This window comes from Lemur catta, chromosome 10 (assembly GCF_020740605.2).
Source record: "Lemur catta isolate mLemCat1 chromosome 10, mLemCat1.pri, whole genome shotgun sequence".
NCBI lineage: Eukaryota > Metazoa > Chordata > Mammalia > Primates > Lemuridae > Lemur > Lemur catta.
In genome coordinates, this window is record NC_059137.1 from 12,774,191 (window position 1) to 12,796,894 (window position 22,704).

General features: G+C 48.2%; 1 protein-coding gene across 13 annotated transcripts in view; it reads left to right on the forward strand.

The window, feature by feature from the left end:
- Positions 1–22,704, forward strand: part of GGTA1 (glycoprotein alpha-galactosyltransferase 1 (inactive)) — a 62,354-nt gene that overhangs the window by 25,288 nt on the left and 14,362 nt on the right. For 6 of the 13 annotated variants that reach the window (XM_045563521.1, XM_045563522.1, XM_045563519.1 and 3 more), the window contains exons 2-3: positions 16,991–17,079; positions 21,357–21,392. In XM_045563521.1, the coding sequence (XP_045419477.1) occupies positions 17,000–17,079; positions 21,357–21,392 (116 nt within the window). In that variant the 5' untranslated portion in view covers positions 16,991–16,999. Of the gene's footprint in view, positions 1–7,576; positions 7,889–16,990; positions 17,080–20,286; positions 20,352–21,356; positions 21,393–22,704 lie in introns of those variants that run through there. The other 7 variants (XM_045563510.1, XM_045563511.1, XM_045563512.1 and 4 more) reach the window with 3 other exon arrangements.

Sequence of the window (22,704 nt, forward strand, 5' to 3'; positions counted from 1 at the left end):
CATCCCCCAGATAGTGTGCTCAGTACCTGTTAGGTGTGAATTGACCCATCCCCTCCTTCCTTCTCCCACCTGCTTGATTTCTGATGAATGTTATTCCCACATGTGCGCATAAGTGTTGATCCGTTAGTTCCAATTTAATGGCGAGTACACGTGGTGTTTGTTTCTCCATTCTTGTGATACTTCACTTAGGAGAATGGTCTCCAGTTCCATCCCGGGTGATACAAGAGGTATTAGTTCATCATATATATATATATATATATATATATTTTTTTTTTTTTAGTTCATCATATATTTTTTTTTCTTCACTGCAAACCAGCCCCGGTTGCAGCTGATACTCATGAGTCTGTGGCAATTCTTAGCGGTTGTGGAAACGTCACTCCCTCATCTGACATTCTTTCCTCCTCCACCACTGCAATGTAGCATTTGGCTCCGTGCTTCCATCCAGTTCCCTGGTGCCCGCTGTCCGGGGGGCCCTCTCTTCTCTCCACACCCTGCCCCGGCCAGGGTGATCTCCACTCCCATGTTGGTGGTGCCCGGCGCTGAGCGTGGACGTCGGTAGCAGCATCCATCGCTCTTGGACGGTGCACAGCGCCTAGTGCAGAGTCTGTCCCAGACGAGGCGTCTCTCTTCGTCCTGTTTACTCTCCCCTCCTCTTGAATCTTTCTCCAGAAAATCCTGGTCAAAGAGAGGTGCTCTAAGGACTCCATCCACTTTCCTCTTTCTCCGGAACAACCTCTTTCCTCCCCTGTGCTTTCAACTCTGTAACTGTGTCCACCCAGTTTGGGGTGATTTGTTGCATTATTAGCCTTAGGAAACCAATCCACTGTCCATCGGCCCTTCCGTCCACCCGTCTGCCATTCCTCAGCACCTGCTCTGTGCCGGCCCAGCGTGAGGCCCACCAAGGGCACTGCTGCTGCCCTTGAGAACTTCCACCGAGGGCGCACTGGTGTGTGCACGGCATCCCGTGGGAGTTCAGGGGGCAAAGTAGTTGCAGCTGGGGACGGGATCTCTGCAGAGGTGGCTTTTGAACCTTGAAGGCTGCGCATTGCATTCATCAGCCAGGTTTGCAGAGCAAGTGAGAATAGGCTCTTCATAGCCACCTTGTGGGTCCCCACCAAGTCCTCGCCACCCGCAAAACAAAGAACATGAGGCATCTTGGGGATCCTGGGAATATTCTGCTTCAACTTCATTAGTGTGGGGCGGGAGCCGTGAGGCTCAGACAGAGAAGAGCACTTGCCTGAAGCCATCTGGCCCGGGGAACTGTGTCAGTGGTTTTGTAAAGCACTTTTTTTGACTTTATTTTTCTAATTGTGTTATTAGTATTGATTTAACATTTAAAAAAAGTTTCTTCACTGCAAACCAGCCCTGGTTGCAGGCTCTTCGGCCAGGAAAAGAAACGCTTCCTGCTAAGCCGGTGGGAGGGGCCCAGCAGGACTGTCAGTCTGCGGTTATAGTCACAGTGGCTGGGTCCTCACCCTGGCCTCTGCTGGGACCCAGGGTCGGGGTAGGGTTCTCCGTGGTCCCCACCAGACCCCGAGTCCCGTGGCCCAGGAAGTCGGGTTTCCCTCTCTTGGCTTGGCTGGCTGCCTCTCTTTTGGTGCTAGAATTGGTGTTTCCTCCTTTCTCACTGGTGGGCCCGGGGCTTCCCCTGGGAGGGCTCAGTGGGGCTTCTGAGTGAGCTGGCTGGTCTGGGGCATTCTGCACCCCACGGAAATCCAAAGCTGCTAAGTTCATAAGGTGACCCCAAAGGAACACCTGGGGGCCAGGCCTGAGCGGAAGACTGTTTATAAATCCTGAAGGGTGGGTTTGCCTCACCCCTTGCAGGGTAATTTTCCAGTTTATCTTCAGGAAGTGTGTGACAAGAAGGGAAAGAGAGATGACAGCCTGTACAGACGGGAAGGACAAGGGTTAGGAAAGCCCATCTGTAAAGGTCCAGGCATGTCACCTCCTCCATGAAGCCTTCCAAGATTCCCCTAGTCAGATTTCTACAGAAGCCTGATTGACAGCTGTATCGCAGGCTCAGGCCCAGGCCCAGGCCCAGGCAGGGCAGTGGAGCCAGAAGGGACCTCACACTTCACTGATGGAGAAAACGGAGACCCAGAGAAGGGGAGGGGACATGCCTACATGCCACAGGCCGGCAGTAGCAGAGGAGGGTGCAATCATGGTGCTTCAGCTTCCAGACAAACCTATTTCCCCTAAGGGAGAAGTCCCCTGTGGCCAACATACCACATTCTATAATCAGAGAAGTGATGTTTGGGCACAGTTGTTTTCTTTTAAAATCTGATTTTACACATATTCATAAATGAAAATGGCCTATAAATTTCTTTGCTCATGCTGTGCTTGTGTAGATATCCTGGCCTCCGAAAATGAGCCAGGTGTATTCTTTCTGTCTGAGAATTTGTCTAAAATTGCAATGACATGTTCCTCTGTCCTTTAGGTTTATTCTGTTCTTCTAATATATAAAGTTGGTCATTTAACTCATTAATTTTCAGAACTATATCTTAACAAATAATTTAAAGCTCTAAAAAGTCCTGATTTTGGCAGAAGTTCCCCAGTTTACTACAGACCCCATCATTCCTCCTTGCCTTATACCTGGTCAAATTCACACACTTCTGCTGCCTGCCTCGCCCCTGTAACCTTGTCCTCAACATTCATTCAGCAAATATCTGTTGAGCATCTAACAGGTGTCAGGTCCTGTAACCTTGTCCTCAACATTCATTCAGCAAATATCTATTGAGCATCTAACAGGTGTCAGGTACTGTTCTAGGTACTGGGAAAACCCAGCAGTGGACGAGACAGCCAGACAGGTCCCTGCTGGGATAGTGTTTGTGTCCCAGTGACGTTCGCAGTCCCCGCCTTGTCCACCACGCCCATTCACATCCCAGCTTGGTCTGGCTTCACCACCACCAGGGTTAGAAGAGGTTGGGACGAGATGGAGTCATGGGGAGACCCCACACTTGTCTTCCATTCCCAGGTTGCTGACTCAAACCATACAACTCTATGAGATTCTTACCTGATCTTCAGTGTCTTCCCTGTAATTTGAGATGATAATCTCTGCCCTACTTACCTTCTAGGGTGGTATGAAAGTCAAATGGGGCTTTGTAGACAGCAGCAGGCTCTAAACAGGGCGTGAGTGTGACCTTGAGGGAGCTACGCTTCTCACCAGTAAGACGCAGCTCTGCTCTGAGGCAGGGGGCTGGCCTACATGGCATCTCCAGACTCTCTCTGCCCAGGGGAGGGGTGAGGGGACCTCTAGATTAGATTGTCATCAGAGAATCCAGGTGCATCTTTCTCACCTCCATCTGGGGTCATCAGCCTGAGGAAGTGGGAGGAGGGAGGAAGACAGCAGATGTTCCTTGGTTGGAAAATCCTCAACCCAAGTGTAGCTGGGGCCTTGTGCCTTGGTGGGAGCTCCTTATACCTCCTGAGGTATCAACAAAGCCAGCTTCATCCTGGTCTAGAAAGAGTCTAACCTACAGAGCTGCTTCCTTGTCTAGAAGAGTCTGGATGTCCTTGTATGAGAGAGGGACGTCCTTGTGTGAGGGAGAGGGCTTGGTGGGGGGGGGGTCTTGCTGCTGCAGAGGCAGTTGTCTAGCATAGCTCTGGGGTGGTCTGTCCTGGAGTTGGATGGGATGCAGGCAGCTCTAGAGATGCTTTGCTATGTGTTGCTTGGGAAGAGTCACAGGGACGCCATTTTTCTAGCCCTATCAAGGGGGCAGACTTACAGGTACAAATTCTTCTGACTGCAGTCACTTATCAGATGAGTCTTCACCAAGATCATTTCAGCTGATACTCACGGGTCTGTGGCAATTCTTAGCGGTTGTGGAAGCGTCATGCTAGAAACCTCCCCGTCTTCCTCCCTTCCCACTCCTCCAGGACTGATACGGTCAAAATGTGTATTTGATACACAAATGTGCAATTGAGTGAATGCCAACATTGGGTTAATTGAACATCAGAGGCAAACAATTATTGAGCAACTTCAGACACTATGCTGAGAGTCCTTTTCAGGGAGTACTCCTTTAATTCTTACAGTAATGCATATCGTGTATACAGCACTTACCATGTGCCAGCTATCATCGAGTGCTATTATTCCCATTGTACAGATGTAGAAACGGAGGCACAGAGAAGTTCAGTCAATTGCCCAGAATTGCACAGCATAAGGGGCAGAGCCAGGACTCATACCCAGGCAGCTGGGCCCCAGAGTCTACGCTCATAACCACCATGCTCTGCAGCCCCTCGGCCACCCTGAGAGGTGGGGTTTATGATTAGCTCCGTTACACAGAGCATGAAGCCAACCAAACTGCTCTCTTACTTGCAAGCATTGGCAGGCATGTCTTTTGTGACTGCCCGAAACATGTTTAGGATTAAACAAATAATGACAATCTGCAAACTTCGTGTCTGTAGTGTTCTTTGCCAAGAACACTTAATCCTCACACCTGCACAGAAGTAAGCAGGGTGAGGAACTTTTGTGGGTTTTCTTGTTTGTTTTTTTAGAAATGGGTCTCACTATATTTCCCAGGTTTGGATTTGAACTCTTGGGCTCAAGAAATCTTCCTGCCTCGGCCTCCTGAGTAGCTGGGACTACAGGCCACTGTGCCCAGCTCAGGGTGGGGATCTTAACCTTTATGTCTCCCAGCAGGAAGTGATCTGGGCTATGAAACTAGGGCTCCCTACACTTGGGCTGCAGCCACCTCTGTCACAACACCGAGGCCCTCTAAGTCTCTGAATCAGAAGGTCAAGTACTGAATGCTGGCTGCTGGCTGACAGATCCGTGCGCTGGTAGGGCTGGAATGATGAGATTCGTCAACTTCGGGCTGGGCACCATGCCAAGTTCTTACCTGGGCGGCCTCTGGACGGCTTTGATCAGCAAGACTCAGAAGCCTGAGGCTCGTCTGCAACGGTTCTCTGCCTGTCAATTAAGGAATGACCACAAATGTGTGCCGCTTTGTGTTGAGAGTTAGAGGGTGAACATGTGTCAGGGAAGTAGGAAGGCCATGCTTGACTTCTCTAGATGTTGAATTGTCTGCCTTCCAGGTGTGCACACACTCTGCCAGGCTGTGGCAAACCAGCCTGGAGCCTTGTTCTCCTGTCTATCTCCAGTGTGTTCCCTGGAGGCACCTAGCTAGGGAGAGCAGCAGAGGACCCGCCAGAGAAAGTGACCTTGAACGAGTCACTGAGACTCTCGGAGCCTCTCTATTTCATCTGTGCAAATGGTGCAGGGCCCTTCCCAGCCGCCCCGTGGGTGATTGTGAGGCTCCACTGAGGTAAAGGAGAGGGGCTGCTTTGTAAACTGTACAGTGGGAGGCCCGTGGTCAGTGCTTGCTCCTCGAGAGGACCGGTTTATCTCAGCCCAGCTCTTCAGGCTTCGAACTCTGTTTTCTTTCCCTTCCCCATTGACCATAGGCCCAGATTTCTGGATGGTTTAATGCAAAAGATCATCCCTGAGCCCCTCCTGAGGTGCCTTGTGGTGCCTAGGACTGGGGAGGGAGCCCACGTGAAGCAAAAGGCAGGGTCTGTCGTGGTCCTGTGGCCCTGGTGGGGGAGGACAGAGGGAGCACAGCTCCCAGCAGGAAGGTTTCTGTTCCTTTTTGTCCTCAGCATACATATGGAAGAGGCACATTTGTGATGCATTTTCAAAAAGTGGACACCCTTGTGTAACCACTACCCTGCTCGAGAAACAACATGACCAGCCCCCCATGTCCTGGGCCCCTTCGCTGTAGCCCCATCCCAGGGAAGCCACCATCCCGACTTCCACCACCACAAGTTAGTTTTGCTTGTTTTTAAACTAATAAATGAGATCATCCAGGGTGTATCCTTTTATGCCAAGTTTTCTTTTTTTTTCTTTTTTTTTTGTCATTTCAGCATATTGTGGGGGTACAAAAGTTTAGGTTACGTATATTGCCCTTGCTCCCCACCCCCTCCGTCAGAGCTTCAAGTGTGTCCATCCCCCAGACAGTGCGCATCGCACTCATTCTGTATGTATACACCCATCCCCTCCCCCCGACATCTGCCCAACACCCGATTAATGTTATTCCTGAATGTGCTCTTAGGTGATGATCAGTGAAACCAATCTGATGGCGCCACGTTTTCTTTTGCTCAGTGCTACGCGGGTGAGATCCGTCCTTGTGGACACGAGCAGCTGCAGCTCCTTCGTTCTCATTGCTGTAGATAGAATCCCTCTGTGGGACTACGCGACAACCCCCCTGTTCCGGTGTTGGGCCTTGGGAGAATGACCAGCTAGGGGTGTGCTATGAACGTGCTAGTGCACATCTCTTGGTGAACACACGCTTTCTTTGGGGTGTAGAACTAGGAGCAGAATGACAGGGTCATAAGGTATGCGTTTGTTCAGCTTGAGTAGGTACCAGCAGGAAGGATTTAAGAAAGGTGTTGGCTGACTGGGCGCAGTGGCTCACGCCTGTAATCCTAGCACTCTGGGAGGCCGAGGCGGGTGGATGGCTCAAGGTCAGGAGTTCAGGACCAGCCTGAGCAAGAGTGAGACCCCGTCTCTACTAAAAATAGAAAGAAATTATCTGGCCAACTAAAATATAGAAAAAATTAGCTGGGCATGGTGGCGCATGCCTGTAGTCCCAGCTACTCGGGAGGCTGAGGCAGGAGGATCGCTTAAGCCCAGGAGTTTGAGGTTGCTGTGAGCTAGGCTGATGCCGTGGCACTCACTCTAGCCCAGGCAACAGAGCGAGACTCTGTGTCAGAAAAAAAAAAAAGAAAAGTGTTAGGAAGAACTTCCAGACCCTAAATGTTGTGGCCAACTAACTCATGCCCTCCAGAGGAGGAAGCTGTAATGTCTCCTTCTGGGGAACAGGAGGAAGAGGCTGGATTAGGCATTGATCCAGGGGCCAGGCCTTGATTCCTTCCTATCCAGGGTTGGTCCCCTCTCCTTAGCCTAAGGTTTCCAGACTACTCTCTGGAGGGGTCTCAGTCTCTTGGGAGGGTGAGGAGGGGACTTGGAGCATTGTTCCCCAGCTCCGGCCAAAGCAGTGTGTGTGCTCTGTTTTATGTGGTTCGTCGTGGGGGTTCTGAGAATGACTTCATTTGCCTTTTGAAAAAGTTTTAGGTGTTTTGATGTTTGAAAATCCACTGACCTAAGGTCCTTTCCAGCTGGAAGATTCTATTTTTGGAGGAGGAGATGGGTGTGGGAAGGGTTAAGCATTATTCAGCCAAAGAGCAGGGTTGAGCCTCACTGACCTTTTAAAGTTCTTGCATTGTGGTTTGCAATGCGGGAGATCTCATAACATTCTATAAAAATACAATGTTCAAACCAAACAGAGCAACTTCCGAAGCCTAAAGGATGTAGACAGAAGAAGGGCTTAACTTTGAGGAACATTTAAGTAGAATTTCCACAAGTCTCGAGGACTCTCGAGAGCCCTTTACGCACCGTGCTCGTCTGTGTGTGTGTGTGTGTGTGTGTGATTCCCCATTGGCTGTTCCTAGGAGCAGTCACTTGAGGTTGTTTGGGTCTAGAACGGTTCCCATTTTTGCCCAGCAGTGGGTGACTTGGGCAGACTGTGTGTCCCTCTCAAGGGTGGGTGGTGGCCTTTCCTCCTCCATCACCAGGCCCAGTTTGGACTGTGGTTTCGCTTGGCGAGGAGGCTGGCTGTTCACGGGCCCGGGGAGGAACATTTCTGCCTTGGCGTGTAGCTCTGAGTCAACAGACCTGATAAACAGCCCATTTCCCGGGGCCTGCGAGGAACAAAGCCCCTGGCTGCTGCGGGGTCTCCCCCCTCTCTTCCTGAAACAGCTGTTTATTCTTCTGACAGGAGTTGGAACACAGCACCTGCCCTTCCTCTGAGCTCTGCCTCCTGCACAAGGGAGCTCAACAGAACTTTGTTGTTTTGCCTTTTACTCTGGGGTGAACGAAGCAGACGATGAGGTATGTGAACTGCTGAGATGATTTGCTTCGGCCCTGTCGGGGTCACTGGGGAAACTCAGCCTCAGCAGGCTGCTGTGTCAGTCCCTGCCCCTGCCCCGGGGGAGGATCCTCACAGTCCCCTTAACCTCTTGCTGGTCCCCTCAGTAGTTCTGGAGGAGGACAAAGTCCTCCCCTCCCCAGCAGTGGATCTGGAAGCAGGAGCTGCCAGGATGCTGGCTCAGGGACTCCGCTGTAAGTTCTGCTTTATTTCGCTCCCATTCCAGGACCTCAGAGGGCCGCAGCTGTGGCCTGGAGTTTTCTCTGAAGGATTTAAGGTGACGATGCAGGGGCAGGGGCTGAGTCTTGGTGCCTGGGGTGAAGCTGTGGGCGGATGCAGAGCCCTCCCCGGACAGGGCAGCATCTACCCTTTATCTTACTTTGGTTCCCTTGGGAAAACTCTCGCACAGTGATTTGTGAGCCAGGCGGCAAGGAAAAGCTGGCTGGATCTGGGCTTTAGATTTCCGGAAAGGGGATTGGAGCAAAGGCACTACGAGACGTACCTCAGAGAACGGGCCGTTCCGTTTGTGATGGCTGGAGAGACAGGCTGCCGTCTATTTAGTCTGAGACCTGTCTCTTATTTTCCTGCGTCTGTTTACTCTGACCTGTGTAATGAGAAACATAACTGCAGACAGCCGTCCATGCGCTTCTCCCCCCGTGAATCATACCACGTTTCCTCCCGCGGGGAGCATTTCCCTGGGATGCCCCCAGTCTGGCGGGCTTTCAGGAGAAGGCCCTCGCCCTCCTTGCTGCCAGCACCGTCCCAGCGCCAAGGCCTGGGCCAGGGAGGCAGAGGGTCTGCGTTTAAAATCTGGCACCACCACTTCTGGGTGCGCCCAGTGATCTCAGGCAAGCTACTTCCCTTTGCTAAAGCTCAGTCTTCTCAGCTAAAGAGCCAAGCTAAGGCCACCACGCTGACTGTGAGTGAGCTGAGGACACTCCACGCCGGGCACACAGGAGGCACCTGGAAAGAATTGAGCCGGTGCTCACCAGCTGATCCAAGGAAAACCTAGCCCCATGGTGGTTAGCCTGCGCATGAGCCTTCCTGTTTCTTAAAGCAACAGAGTGGTTAAAGGAGAGGGTACTAGAGGTGGACTCCCTGGATCTGAATCCTAGCTCTACCACTTTATGCTGTGTGACAGTGGGCAAGTTACTTAACCTTTCTGAGCCTCTGTTTTCATATCTGTAAAATGGGGATTATAATACAGTAACTTCACAGGGTTGTGGTGAGGCTTAACTGAGAGACTGCTGAAAAAGCGTGTAGGCCAGGGCCCGGCCTGGCTCAGTCCGGGAGGATCCAAGCATTGCAGGGCCTGAAGCTGATTCAATCTGGGCGGCCCTCTGTAAGAAAAAGAATGCAAAGTTACAAATACAATATTAGATATGGAAGTGAATCCTTAGAATATGAGAGGAGATACCACAACAAGTAACAAAGACTGAAAAATACTCCAAATATGACAAAATCCAAAAAACGGCATAGTAAAATGACGTAAAAATAATACAAAAATGATTAGTATCACTCAGCTGCCTGCTGCACCTGTCATACTTTTTGACTGTCACCTTATCTGACACCAGTTTTTCAGTATCATTTTAAACAGAGACAAAAGAAAGATAAATCAGTTTTGTCTCTAGCATGGTTAATCGGTGGTTGCTTTTTATTATTGAGAGTTTAGAGGAGTTTCTTTCAGCTTCACAGCCTGTTTTGGTGAAGCCACATCTGTAAGTCTGACAGTCTCTCACTCAGGTGGCTCCAGCCAGATCACCGGAGAACTCAGCCCTGTGATCCTTGCCAGGCACAGTGGGGCAGCCGGGCCTGGGTGCTGGATGGGGGTGGAGGGTGGGGGCACCAGGTGGTTGCGAGAGCTGGATCCTAGTGACCCCTGAGCAGGGAGCAAGGTCTACCTGGGGTCGTTGCTGGGCCCTAGGTGGGTGTGCAGGCGAGGGGTCCGTCCCCAGCACAGCCCGCAGTCCCAGGACAGGCGCCAGGGCTAGCGAGGGATTTTTCCAGGCAGGGGCAACAGTCTGCCCCCCCCCCCCAAGGGAAATCAGGCCCAGTCTTGCAAGGGGGCTGTGCAAGAGGAGACCCTGACACCTAAGCTTCATCAGCTCTGGCAAGGCAGCCTCTGCACTCACTACACATTGGTCAGTAAATCCTATCGTTTGATCATCACATCAAGGAAGCCACGTGGGGAGCTGCAGCAGGATGAGCTCCGTGTGCCTAAGTCAACCGCCCTCATGAAAAATGTGGTTTCCAGCCCTGTGGTAGATTTCTCATCCACGTCCTGGGTCAGTCAGGAAAGCCTGTTGGAGAAAGTTAGGGCCAGAGGATCCGTGTTCTGGATACAGAGACTGAGGCTGGAGAAATCGGTGAGCCTAGTTTAGAACGTTGGGGCTGACCCCGGGGCTGCTATAAGGCCAGGCCTCTGTCTGCCCCGTTCCCTGCCCAGCGTTAGCGCCGCCCTCAGGGGCAAAAAGGAGCTTGGCTGGTCAGGGCTGCACGGCCACGCCTTTTCCAGAGGGCAGAGCAGAGCGGAGCTGACTTTATCACAACGTGCAGTGGGGGTGTGGGCTCGCCCCTGACTGTTCTGCGAGGTGCTGCCATAGAGGATGGAGATTCCTCTCTCACGTGAACTCAGCTCTGCTTTCAGGACCAAGCTCTGAACTGTGTGTTTCTGAGTCTCTCCCATTAAAAACCATGATCACCACAGCTGCCATTTGTGGAGCATTTACTGACTGTCGGGCACAATGTGCTTCATAGACATGGTCTACTTTTGTCCTTTCAAGAACCCTGTGAGGAGGGTGTTTGAATCTCCGTTTGGTATGTGCAAATGGAGGCTCAGAGAGTTAACTTGCCCAAGGTATACATCTATGACTCTGCTGATTTAAGAGGCCTTAGCACTAGCCTATTTTTTTTACCTGGAATGCTGGATCTCGACACTCTTGTTTATAATCAAGGGTATCGAGGACTATAGACTGGAGTCTTGTCCAAGGTCATTAACACCCAGTTAGTTCCTACACCTTTCTCTGTCCCCTTACCTTCTTTGTTTCTCTTTGCAACACTTGTCCCTACCTGATGTTATATATCCTGTTGAGTCTCTTGACTCCCATTGGAGTGGAAGCTCTATGGTGGTCTTATTCACTGAAGTATCTCCGGTTCCAAAAACCATCTGGTGTGCAGTAGCCAAGTTCCGTATTTGTGGATGAATCTATGGCAGAGCATGATTAGGGCTCCTCAGGACACTCCTTACTCATTTGTTCACCCCAAAACACTCTGGGTGCACCTGCTGGGTGCCAGGACCTGTGCCAGTCTGGACCCATCTCAATAGCCCAAAAGTGATTAATGCTCGAGTGTAGGTGGAGAGGTCCTCAGGGAGGAGGGGATTGGGTTCTAGGGGCATGGTAGGGGGATCTCAGGCAGAGAGACCTCTTTAGCCAGCAGCGAGGTTTGGTTTCCTCTGCCACTGCTTTCCTCTTGCCTGATAATGGCTTTTCCATTATCAGCCTCTGAGTACACGGCTATTCAGCTGAGAGGTTCACCTTTTCCCCTGGTGTGAGATGGAGAAAACAGGGTCCACTAGAATTCCTTTTGGAGAGGAATTCTGTTTGGAAGGAATACCTTGACTTTGACCAGCTGGGGTGGAACCATGAGATTCTCTGAGGATGTGTGAGTTGTTTTGCGTGAGATGGGTTGGGGGTAGGTAGGGAAGAAATAATTTATGGGCCACATGGAAAAATATGTCTGACACTCCAGGGAAATAGAAGCAGAGAAGGGGGAGGGGGAGGGTGGAGTGAGGCAGGTGGAGAAAGGACAGGCTTTACAGCATAACCTTGCCTTTCAAAATGCCTCTGTGTTTCCAATGCAATCTACACATGTTCCAGGAGTGCCAGGTGTGAGTGGTTTCATGTGCACAACGGTGCAGGGGCTGAGTGCTTGTTAACTGAGTTCTGGGAGTGGCCTGGGAGCAGCCCATGTGGGGCTGTAGGATGGGTTCAGGGAGAACTTACAAGAGCCTTAAGGCAGAGGGTCTGAGAGATGGAGGAGGTCTCCGAACCATCACAGGCTGTGGAACTGAGGCTGGCTGAGTTCACCCAGTCCTCTGAGGGGTGGGGCCCAGGGGATGTCAGGGTTCCACTTTCCCACTTGAGACAGGGTGTTCATACTTGGCAGGTCCTCATTCTGGGCTCTACTCCTTGAAGGGGGAATTTAGAAACAAACCCACATTTCTTACTGGCTGGGGTGACTGTCAACCACCCATCTTCCGAATTTCAGAGTTTTGAAAATTCTGAGACAAACACATAAGAGAAGGACTTTTAGATCACATTGGCTGCCAAATGCCTCATTTTTTTGTCCACAGAGAAAAATAAAAATGTTTTAAAAGATCCCTTGGCCACTCTGCCAACCCTTCCTTCCCTGGAGACTTGGATTCCAGATTCCAGGAAGGACATCTCCACCCATTTCTAGTGCTTTGCTAAAGGATGCAAAATTGGATCATTCGGACAGCTTCCAATTTTCAGTCTGAAACAAGAGTGACTATAGCAAAAATACAAGCAGATTCAAGCCATCTACAAAGTCCAGAAAGAAATGGGCTTTAAGAGTTGTCTCTGACACTAATTTCTGAAATTAAAAAGAAAAATCAAACACCTGCATATTGTCGGAGGGGATTAGGAAGTGTATCTGATCTGGGGTTCTCCCTGACTTAAGTGCCATAAGAGTTTTCGCTTCTACAATTTGCATTTCCTCCTCAGCAGGTGGGGCCGGTAAAGCTTGGGCCACCAGCCAGCCAGCCAGCCGGCACTGCTGTCTCCTCAGCATACGCAGGGGGTTGTAGCAGCGCCTGGAGCTTGATCAGAGCAAATCAAAGTCACATCCCACTTCTGAGGAGCTCTTAATCAGGCTGTGGCACAGAACAGATGGGTAAACCCTAGAGTCCCTCATTTGCATGTATTTGCACTTCATTGTATAACATGTTCTTATATTCCAAATCCCTCCTTCCTTTCCTTCGAATCTGTTTTGAGCACCTGCTAAGTACCAGGCACCGTGCTATCCTCCCAACAGCCCGTTTTATGGATACCAGTTATAAGAACTAGCAGTATTTTTTTTTTTTTGAGCAATTATACTATGCCAGACACAACGCTAAGTATTTCATGGACATCGTCTCTTGTAATCATCACTATTTTTAAAGATGAGGTAATCAATTTAATGTGATCCAGTAGAGGTCCACAATCCTTATCTGAAACCCTGGGTTAGAATTTTTTGGATGTGGATTATATATTATACATTACACAGCATCCCCAGTGTAGCAGCACCCCATAATAAAATACATAAGTATTTATGCAAAGAAATAGTCTCACTCAGTGGGATAAAGATTATAAATACAAATGGCCTCATGTCAGTTAGGGCCATGATGCCAATTGTTAACAAAAAGGTGTTTGGAGGCCAGGCATGGTGGCTCATGCCTGTAATCCCAGCACTTTGGGAGGCCAAGGTGGGAGGATCATTTGAAGCCAGGAGTTCAAGACCAGCCTGGGCAACATAGTGAGACCCTGTCTTTACAAAAAATAAAAACAATTAGCCGGGCATAGTGGTACAGACCTGTAGTCTGAGCTACTGGGGAGGTTGAGGCGGGAGGATTGCTTGAGCCCAGGAGTTCATGGTTACAGTGAGCTATGATTGTGCCACTGCACTCTAGTCTGGGCGACAGACCAAGATCCTGTCTGTAAAAAAAAAAAAAAAAAAAGTTTGTTTTTCAGAGCTCTTCGGAGTTATGGATGAGAGCCACTGCCTAGGGTTACCCAGATTTGTGTGTCAAAGTTGAGACTGGAATCTCCTACCTCACTCCAAAGCCCGTGGCTCACCACTATCCACGCTTCTCTGGGAGTGATGACATCAATACAGAGAGGTGGCCACAGCCTCAAACTGAGATCTCTTGGCACCCAAAGCCTGGACTTTTTCAAGCACTCAGTGCTAGTGCCATTTATGCAGACTTCTTGTGACTTTTTTCAGCAGTGGGGCTGAGTTGCCTGCAGCCATCTACATTTTTGGACTTTGCCGTGGACCGTGGGCTGTATGTACCAGCTCACTCGGTTTAGAGGGAAGAAGCCTGAGACTGAGGCTTACCTGTGTCCCAACAGGTCTGTCTTCTTAGGGGTCTCTGCTGTACCCCCCATCATAGTTGTATGGAAAGCTGGAGGTTGGGTTATGACATTGAGTTCAGCCCTGGCTTTTCTGTTTCTAAACAAGCTCACTTTCTAAGCAAGGAGAAAGAGTGTCATGGCTGAAAATCCTGTTCTTTCTCTTCTTTAACTGAATTTAATAATAAAGGTGATATAGCACATGAGATCTGAGACTGGAATCATCTAAGAAATCTCTTTGAAAAGAATTGGAAAATCATCTGTCCCCAGAAAGGACAAATTTCAGTGTCAATCTCATTTTATTTCATTCATTCACCAAACATTTATTGAGGGCCTTGTCTACTCTATGTGAGGCACTGAGGATTGAGGGTTGAATAAGAAGACATACCTCCTTCCTTCGGGAAGCTCACAGACTAACCGGTACAGGAGACAGAGCCATATGGGATGTTACCGTGTGAGCCATCTCCAAAATCGACATGTGTGGCAATGTGAAAGGAGTGATAGAGGAGCGTGAGGCGAGAAGGGGACTCAGCTGGTGGTTGGGTGGGGGTGGGATGTAGCTTTACAAAAGCAATGACATTTGATGCATGGCTGGCCATCGTCTCCTGTTAGCTTCCAGATGTCCCCACTCGTGGTTTTCCTCCTACTTCCCGGGCCTCTCCCTCTCCTCCTCTATCCTACCTCTTCATGTTGGCATTTGCAGGCTTAAGCCCAAGGCCACCTTATTTCCTTTTTCTCTCTCTACATTCTTTCCCTAGGAACCTCATCCATTTCTTCACATTAAATACCTTCCCTATGTAGACAACTCCCCCTATGGCCTGTCCCGCCCACATCTCTCTGTTCAATGCCAGACTTAAACATCCACTTGCCTACTAGTCATCTCCACTTAGGAATTTACAGACACCTCAAAATTAACAAATTCCAAGTGGGAACTCATGATTCTTACCCCCTGCGCCTGCTTCTCCTCTATCCCACCTGACCCATCTCAGGAAATGCTACAGTTGTCCACCTGCTTAGGCAGAAAACTTTCTTCTTCCCTCTCCCTTGTCCCTGATGTCTAAATTACCAACCAAATCCTATCAATTCTCTTTCCAAAGTATATTTTGATTCGATCTACCGCTCTCCATCTCTGTTCTTTTATGTGATGGCCAGTCAGGTATGACCACTAGAGGAGACACAGGAGAGGCTCAGGAAAAACAATGTGTTATTCTCACAGGCCCTAAAGACAGGAGGCACAGCGCACCACTCGGCCTCGTGGGAAAAATACCAGGGTGGTCAGGAGATAGCAGCAAAGGGAAGCTTGAGGCCAGAGCCCTTACTGGGACTTCCACGGGAAAGGCAGGGCAGGGCAAATTGTTTAGGATTGGCTAGTTTGAATAATTTCAGCAGGCAGGCTTTAAGCTATAGGGTGGTTGTTAGTTGTCTGGTACCTGGTCCTGATGGGATGATTGAGGCCCAGTCATATTGCCTCCTGGGGTGCATGGGCCAGACAGAGGAGGTAGGCTCTGGATTGGTTTGTTTGTGTATCAAAGGCTTACTACTAGCTGAGCCCTTGCTATCTCTAAGAACTACCTAGCCCCAGGAGGGGTAGTCTCTCCCCAGCCAGAAAAGTTTTTAAAGATGTCAAAACATCATAATATATAGCCCAATACAAAAATATACATATACAGGCTGGGTGTGGTGGCATGCACCTGTAGTCCCAGCTACTTGGGAGGCTAAGGCAGGAGGATCACCTGAGCCCAGGAGTTTGAGGTTGCAGTGAGCTATGACGATGCCACTACACTGTACCATGGGCAATGATGCAAGACCCTGTCTCAAAAAAATATATACATATATATATGTATATAAAATACACACACACAACACGTACAACTGGCCACCCACTCTTTCTGGCCATCAGAGTATTCTGCTGACTGGCCTCCACACTCTGCTGTTGAACTCTTATCTGCCCCCACACCCCAGCACGCAGACAGGTGTCTCTGAATGAAACTGGGTCTGGTTATTCCCCAGCCTCTGAGGCTCTTGTGTCTCCTCCTCATCCCTTCTGTGCCTTTTGTGGTTCTGTCTTTCCTGCCCACTACCCTGTTGTCCACCACCACCCTCCTGCGATCCAGCCACTCGGAGGTGAGAGAACTTGTTTTTTCTTGTTCAGGTTTTCTTGTTTTTTAAATATGAGCATTTTCTCTTGTCATCCTGTTAGAAATGCTGTTCCTGCAATATTCTCATCCCTTCTCCTGGCGCTTTTCATCCTTTTCCAGCCTGTCTTCATGCCTTGGGACTTGACTTTAATCTTACCTGTACAGAGAGGCTTCTCTGACCACCCTCATGAAAGCACTTCCCAGCCTGTTACTCTCCATCCAGCGCCCCTTCCCTTTCAGTCCCAGTTTCATGCAGCGATCAGGGAATATCTGTGCACTGGCTGTGCGCTAATTGTTTGCTTGCTTGTGAGTGCTGTGAGGCTAAACTGGGTAGAGCTGGGAATGGGGAGAGGCCTAGATTGTAAACCCAGGGTCATCTTCCCCCTGGGCAGGGGTGTGTAGTTAGCACACCAAGGACATTGAGCCAGGGAACAGAGTGGCTCCCCACAGCCCCGTGCCAAAAGGTGGAGCCATCTGACTCATGTGGCAACTGGAGTCCCTGGGACCATTTACAGTTACTCCCTCACTCTCTGATATCCGTGGTGTATCTGGATACTTTGCCTCTGAGCCCCAGTGTGGCCTCAGCCTCCTTCTCAGGCAGCCTCCTCTGCTAACTGAATTGGTCTGATTTGCCACCGTAGGCCTGTGCAATTTAAGGTAGAACACATTCCTCAGCTCTAGTTAAATATTCCTAAATGCATCCTTTTAGAGAGAATGTGGGTAGAAGTATTTCTTTAAGACCATATTTTTCTCTGCATTTCATTTATTTAGTCTACTTTTCCCTCTTTTTTCCTAGGAGAAAATAATGAATGTCAAAGGAAAAGTAATTCTGTCAATGCTGGTTGTCTCAACTGTGATGGTTGTGTTTTGGGAATATATCAACAGGTAATTATGAAACATGATGAAACGATGTTGATGAAAGTATTGCTTTGACCCTGTTCTGCTGGTATCAGCCAAGTCACCAGGCTGAGTTAAAATTAGGATTAACTCAAACTATAAATAAGGGATTCCACCCTTCCTAGTCCCTGAGCCCTAGACTATCTTTAAAATCATTAGATCTCCCAAATAACTTTTGGCTAATTATCTTCCTTCCTGCCATGTTCCTAATATCTTGGTTTTTGTACTGGTAGGCTAGATTCAGACAGAGTGAGGTCAAATTAAGCCCCAAATGTAATTTTTAATAATTTGTATGATAAGATACAGAAATTATCTTAAGAAATTTCAGATAGGAATTTCATGAAAAATCCACCCTAAATTTTGCAATCCTAAAATATTTGCAGAGTTTAAAGGAGCAATTCAAGTTGTTGACTTTTGCTATAAAATACACACTGAGTTGCTGGTGATTCATTTGTGCCTGGCTAAAACTTCTGGGTGTTATTTTTTTTTTTTTTTAACTCTGGAAAGCAAAATGAATTAAAGATTTCTGAGTTTTCAAATTCATCTGTGGATTCATCCCAAATATATGAGCTGCCTCTGTGCTTTTTGAAACTACTACGCCTTGGAGATTCCAGCTGGAGAGGCTTCTGACAGAAGTCTCCACAAGCAGCTACAGAAATATATGATGCCTTTGACTCAAGACGCTGGAAAAGCTCAGCTTTCAGGTTCAAAAAGTCTGCTGTACAACTGAATTGTACGGAGCTGTCCCAGCACCATTAATATTTTCATGGTGAAGTGTTTCAGTGGCCCCCAAGTTCAGGATGATGTTCGGGAGTAACATTTGAATTTCTCTCTCAATTCTTAAAACTCTAAAATTTGGTGAGCCAGCAGGACTGTCTTGGCTACCGAAGAAGGAACTGCACATTTAGGTCCATCAAAAACAGAGGAATCTCCAGAACACTGGAGCCAAATCTAACCACTTCTGGAATGTTCTCTTGTTTCATTCTGAGCACTCATTTTAAGAAAAACATGACAAGCTAGACTGTGACCAAGTTAAAAGAGTCTGGAAACTAGGTCTTTTGAATTAAGGAAACTGATGATATTTAGTCCAAAGAAGAGATGACTCAGTTGGGTGCAGGGACCCTGGGGCTTCCTTAGGCATTTGCAGGCTGGGGAAGTACCCTGGCCAGGCGCTAGAGCTGGGCTGCCACTTACCTCCTCTGTGACCTTGGGCAAGTTACCCAGTCACTGTTCTTTAGTTTCCCTCTCTTTAAAACTGGGGATAATAAGAGTGCCTGCCTCATAGGGTTGTTGAGAGGATTAAATAAGTTCTTGTGTGTAAAGCACTTGGGGCAATGGACTCAATAAGCACTCACTAAATGTTAACTACCATGTCGTCATTATCATTGTCATCTTAATCAGCTCAGGCTGCTATAACAAAATACCACAAACTAGGTGGCTTAAACAACAGGAATTTATTTCTCACAGTTCCAGAGGCTAGGGAGTCCAAGATCAAGGTGCCAGCCAATTCAGTTCCCCAGCGAGGGCTCTCCCTGGCTGGCAGATGGCCACCTCCTCCCTGTATCCACACATGATGGAGAGAGAGTGAGCTGCTGTCTCTTCCTCTCTTAGGGGACACTAATTCCATTATGAGCAGCCCACCCCCATGAGCTCATCTAAACCTAATTACCTCCCAAAGGCCCCCGCCCCCCAAATACCATCACACTGGGGGCAGGGCTTAAACATATGAATTTTGGGGCCGTACAAACATTCACTCCACAAGAGTCATCATCATCACCGTCACCATCGTCATTTGCTCCAGAGGACAAAAGAGGACAGGGAATTTTGGCAAACAGAAGGAAGAGCTCTAGCAGTTGGAAAAGTCCAACGGAAGGAAGAACAAGTGCCCTTTGCGGTTCCTGCCTAGTGTCCGAATGCTCTTTTGGACAACCTTCAAGCTCTGAGTCTGAACACTCAGTGGATAACTTTGGCATTTTGAATTGTAGCCAGAGTTATAATTCCATAATTTGGGCGGTTCACAAAATTAAAATATGAGAGCCAAAGGCTCAGATGTGCATGTTGGCACTGGCTTCTCAGAAAGAGGGTTGGCCGGGCACGGTGGCTCACGCCTGTAATCCTAGCACTCTGGGAGGCTGAGGCGGGTGGATCGCTCGAGGTCAGGAGTTCGAGACCAGCCTGAGCAAGAGCGAGACCCCGTCTCTACTAAAAATAGAAAGAAATTATCTGGCCAACTAAAATATATGTATAGAAAAAATTAGCCGGGCATGGTGGCACATGCCTGTAGTCCCAGCTACTGGGGAGGCTGAGGCAGTAGGATCGCTTAAGCCCAGGAGTTTGAGGTTGCTGTGAGCTAGGCTGACGCCACGGCACTCACTCTAGCCTGGGCAACAGAGCCAGACTCTGTCTCAAAAAAAAAAAAAAAAAAAAAAAGAAAGAGGGTTATTTTTCAGTGCTGGGCATATTTTCTCTGCACAGTGGCCGGAGCAGGTTCTAGCTGCTCTTCACGGCCATACTCTGGCACCTGGACTCTGCCACATTATTCTCTGATGTGCAGAATCCACTTGATCATGTGCAAGAGGCTTCACAGGGAGGAGATATCTTTTGTCGCATTACAAATTAACCATATGATGGTTTGAGGTGAGCTGAGGATACAAACCTTAGACAGGCAGCACTGAGCTAAAAAGGATTTAAAGATAACTAAATCAAACACATTAACTATTAATAATTAGTAAATAGAACTGTTGTCAGTAAAGCACCCTGAAAGAATGTCATCCAGGACAGCATTTGATTTGAGGCTGGGTAAAAAAAGAAATCTTAGGCTGTTAGAGCTAGAGGAAACCTTAAAGGTTATAGTGAAATGGTGATGACAACAATGGCAGCTGCTAGTTATTAAGTGTCTGTGTGTGCCAGGACCCATGCTATGCATTACCTCCAATTCTTATGAGAGCTCTGCAAAGTGGGTATTATCCCACGTTTCTAGATGAGAACACCAAGTCTCAGAAATGTTAAATATTAATGCTAAAGGTCATATTTTCAGGAAGATTTAGGTGCCTGGCTATCTGACGGCAGCTCATTCTCTTGACTCACCCACCGCACAACCTTTCCTTTAGTCAGTGGCTACCATTTTAAAGTGACAAAACGGAGACCCAATAGCTGAAGTAACTTAATGGTGAATTTATGTCTGTGTTCCATTAGAATTCAGATCTTCTGAATCATCGGCCTGGACTCCTCCTTGATCTGAGTGCTGTGAGGGATACAATGTGAGCCAAATAGAACTCTTCCCCTCAAGGTGTTATGATCTAGGTGGGGCATAAGATGTGTGTATGAATAACCAGTGATACAAAGTAGATGAAGGATGTCAGAGGCAGAGAAGAGGGCTGGGAGAATTCAAGGAAGCAAAAAGACTGTGTTTGGGTTGGAGGAGAATCCATTTTTTGCATTCATTCACAAATATTTATTGGGCACCTGGCTATGCCAGCACTGTGCTAGAATCGTATCAAGGAGGGCACAGAAGAGGTGACATTTGAGCTGTGCCTTGAAGGATGAGTACATGTTAAAATGCCACTGCAGTGTGGATATTGCCAGGACCACTGCAATGGTGAAGGATTCTAGGAGAGCGGGGTAGGTGGGTAAGGAGGAGGGGTGGTTAAAGAGATATGACAAGTTGGTAAACCTGGATCTACAAATTCATGCCCTGAGTGCCAGGCGGGGTTCTGAGTGCTGGGTTGCAGCTCTTGTAGGTGCTTTAAGACAGTCTCACTGCCTTCGTTAGTTAAAGAAATGCCTTCTGCTCTGTAGAAGGCTCTGAGCTGGACATGGCATTAGGCTCTGCAACCGAGGCTTTATTTTCTGGGGGAAGATAAATCCTGGGTAAGGGATGGCTGGACCATGGTGTTTCCACCCTCCAGGGCCTTCTTCATCACCAGACACCTGAGTAGGTGGTAAAAGAGGACCCATCTATGGAGCCTCTCCCTCAGTGATGCCACCCCTGGGCAATGGAGAGCTGTCTTCTTTTTTTTTAAAAAAAAAGCACAATTTGAGATCCTCCAGGGACTCCCATCTCCTTGATATCCTGAAGTTACTGCAAGTGGAAATTCCCAGTGTCCTGCTATCATTGGTTATGACTCAAAGGAAAGTGGAAACCTGGAAGTAGCTAAAATCCAGGCTCTCAGCACAGCCGAGGGCTCAATGATAATGGTTAAAAAAACAGCCTTTCTCAGAATTAAAAGTAACATGATATCTTTTTATTTTTCATTTGCTTTTAGCCCAGAAGGCTCTTTCTTGTGGATATATCACTCAAAGTAAGTGCTTTGCATGCTAGTGGCTGGCTCCCACATCCACTCTTGCACCCGCTACAGCCTGTTCACACGGCAGCCAGTGATGGTGCTCAGGTCCAAGTTGGAGGGAAGTGGGTGGATCCCGGGGGATCTGGGCTGTATCCCTCCGGCCCCCAGTCTTGTCTGTATAGAGCCATGACTTGTATTTTGCCCTCATCAAGGGTCTCCTTAAGTAGTGTCATTTGGGGAGCATTCCTGTCTTGCTGATGAAAAGAATCTGGGAAGATACTGTCCATTATTCTGCCCCGTATATGTTGTCCAAAGACCTATGCAAGAAATTGCTCTGAGAATAAGAATCAGGAAAAAAGTCGGAGTCCCTTGATAAACTAGTGTTTATCTTTTTTAATTATTATTTTGTGAAAAGAAAATGAGAGCCATGTAAACCTTTATCTTCCTATTCTTGGCTTGGTTGCCAGAAAGCTCAAAGCAAAGTATTGTATTTAACTGCTTGTACTTGCCCAGCCTTTGTTTCCGATATAATCTGTCCCCTGGTGTTAAATCCTGGCTTTTATGCTTGCATGCCATGGGACCTTGGCAACTTGCTCAAACCCACTCAGCCAATATCTCAGCTGTAAAATGAAAATAAAGTAAAACCTTCATTTGGGATGGCCCAGATCGTGTGAAAATACGTGCCTGGGTGACTAAATCAATATTTCTGTTCACTTCGGATTTTTTATTCTCGTGTTGTTCTGCTTATTGTACCTATGTATGGTGAACTATCTCAAATGCTTCTAAGAGTAGATGGGCTTTGAAACAGGTTTCTTAATACCATTCTGCCTGTTCACAAATTACCTCAACACCTTATTTGTCCAGCTGGGGGGCACCGTGTCCCCTGGCTTCCCTTTCTTTCCCACTCCTCTAGAAGGCCCCCAACTTGAACAGACTCTCACACTGAGAGAGAAGAAACTTTCTCAAGTGGGTGGCTGAAGTGGCTTCTAATTAGTTTCCTGAACTTCTTGTCCAGTGACCCTCAGATTTCCTGAGGCTGTTGCTGCAAACCTGTGGGCAACTTGAATTTTTCTCAGGCTGACCTTTGTAGCAACCTGAATTCTGCTAGTTTAGCAAAAGAGATGATTCTTGGGAATGTGCATTGGTTTTTCATTAAGACTATAACTTGTTATGGCCATTTCCAACTCACAAAGCTCTTTTATGTATACTAATTCACTCAGTCTTCAAAATTACTTTCATGGTAGGTTTATTATTATTAACTACATTTTTTCAGAGGAGAAAGTCAAAATTCAGAGAGGGAAAATGTCCTATCGCAGTCACACAACTA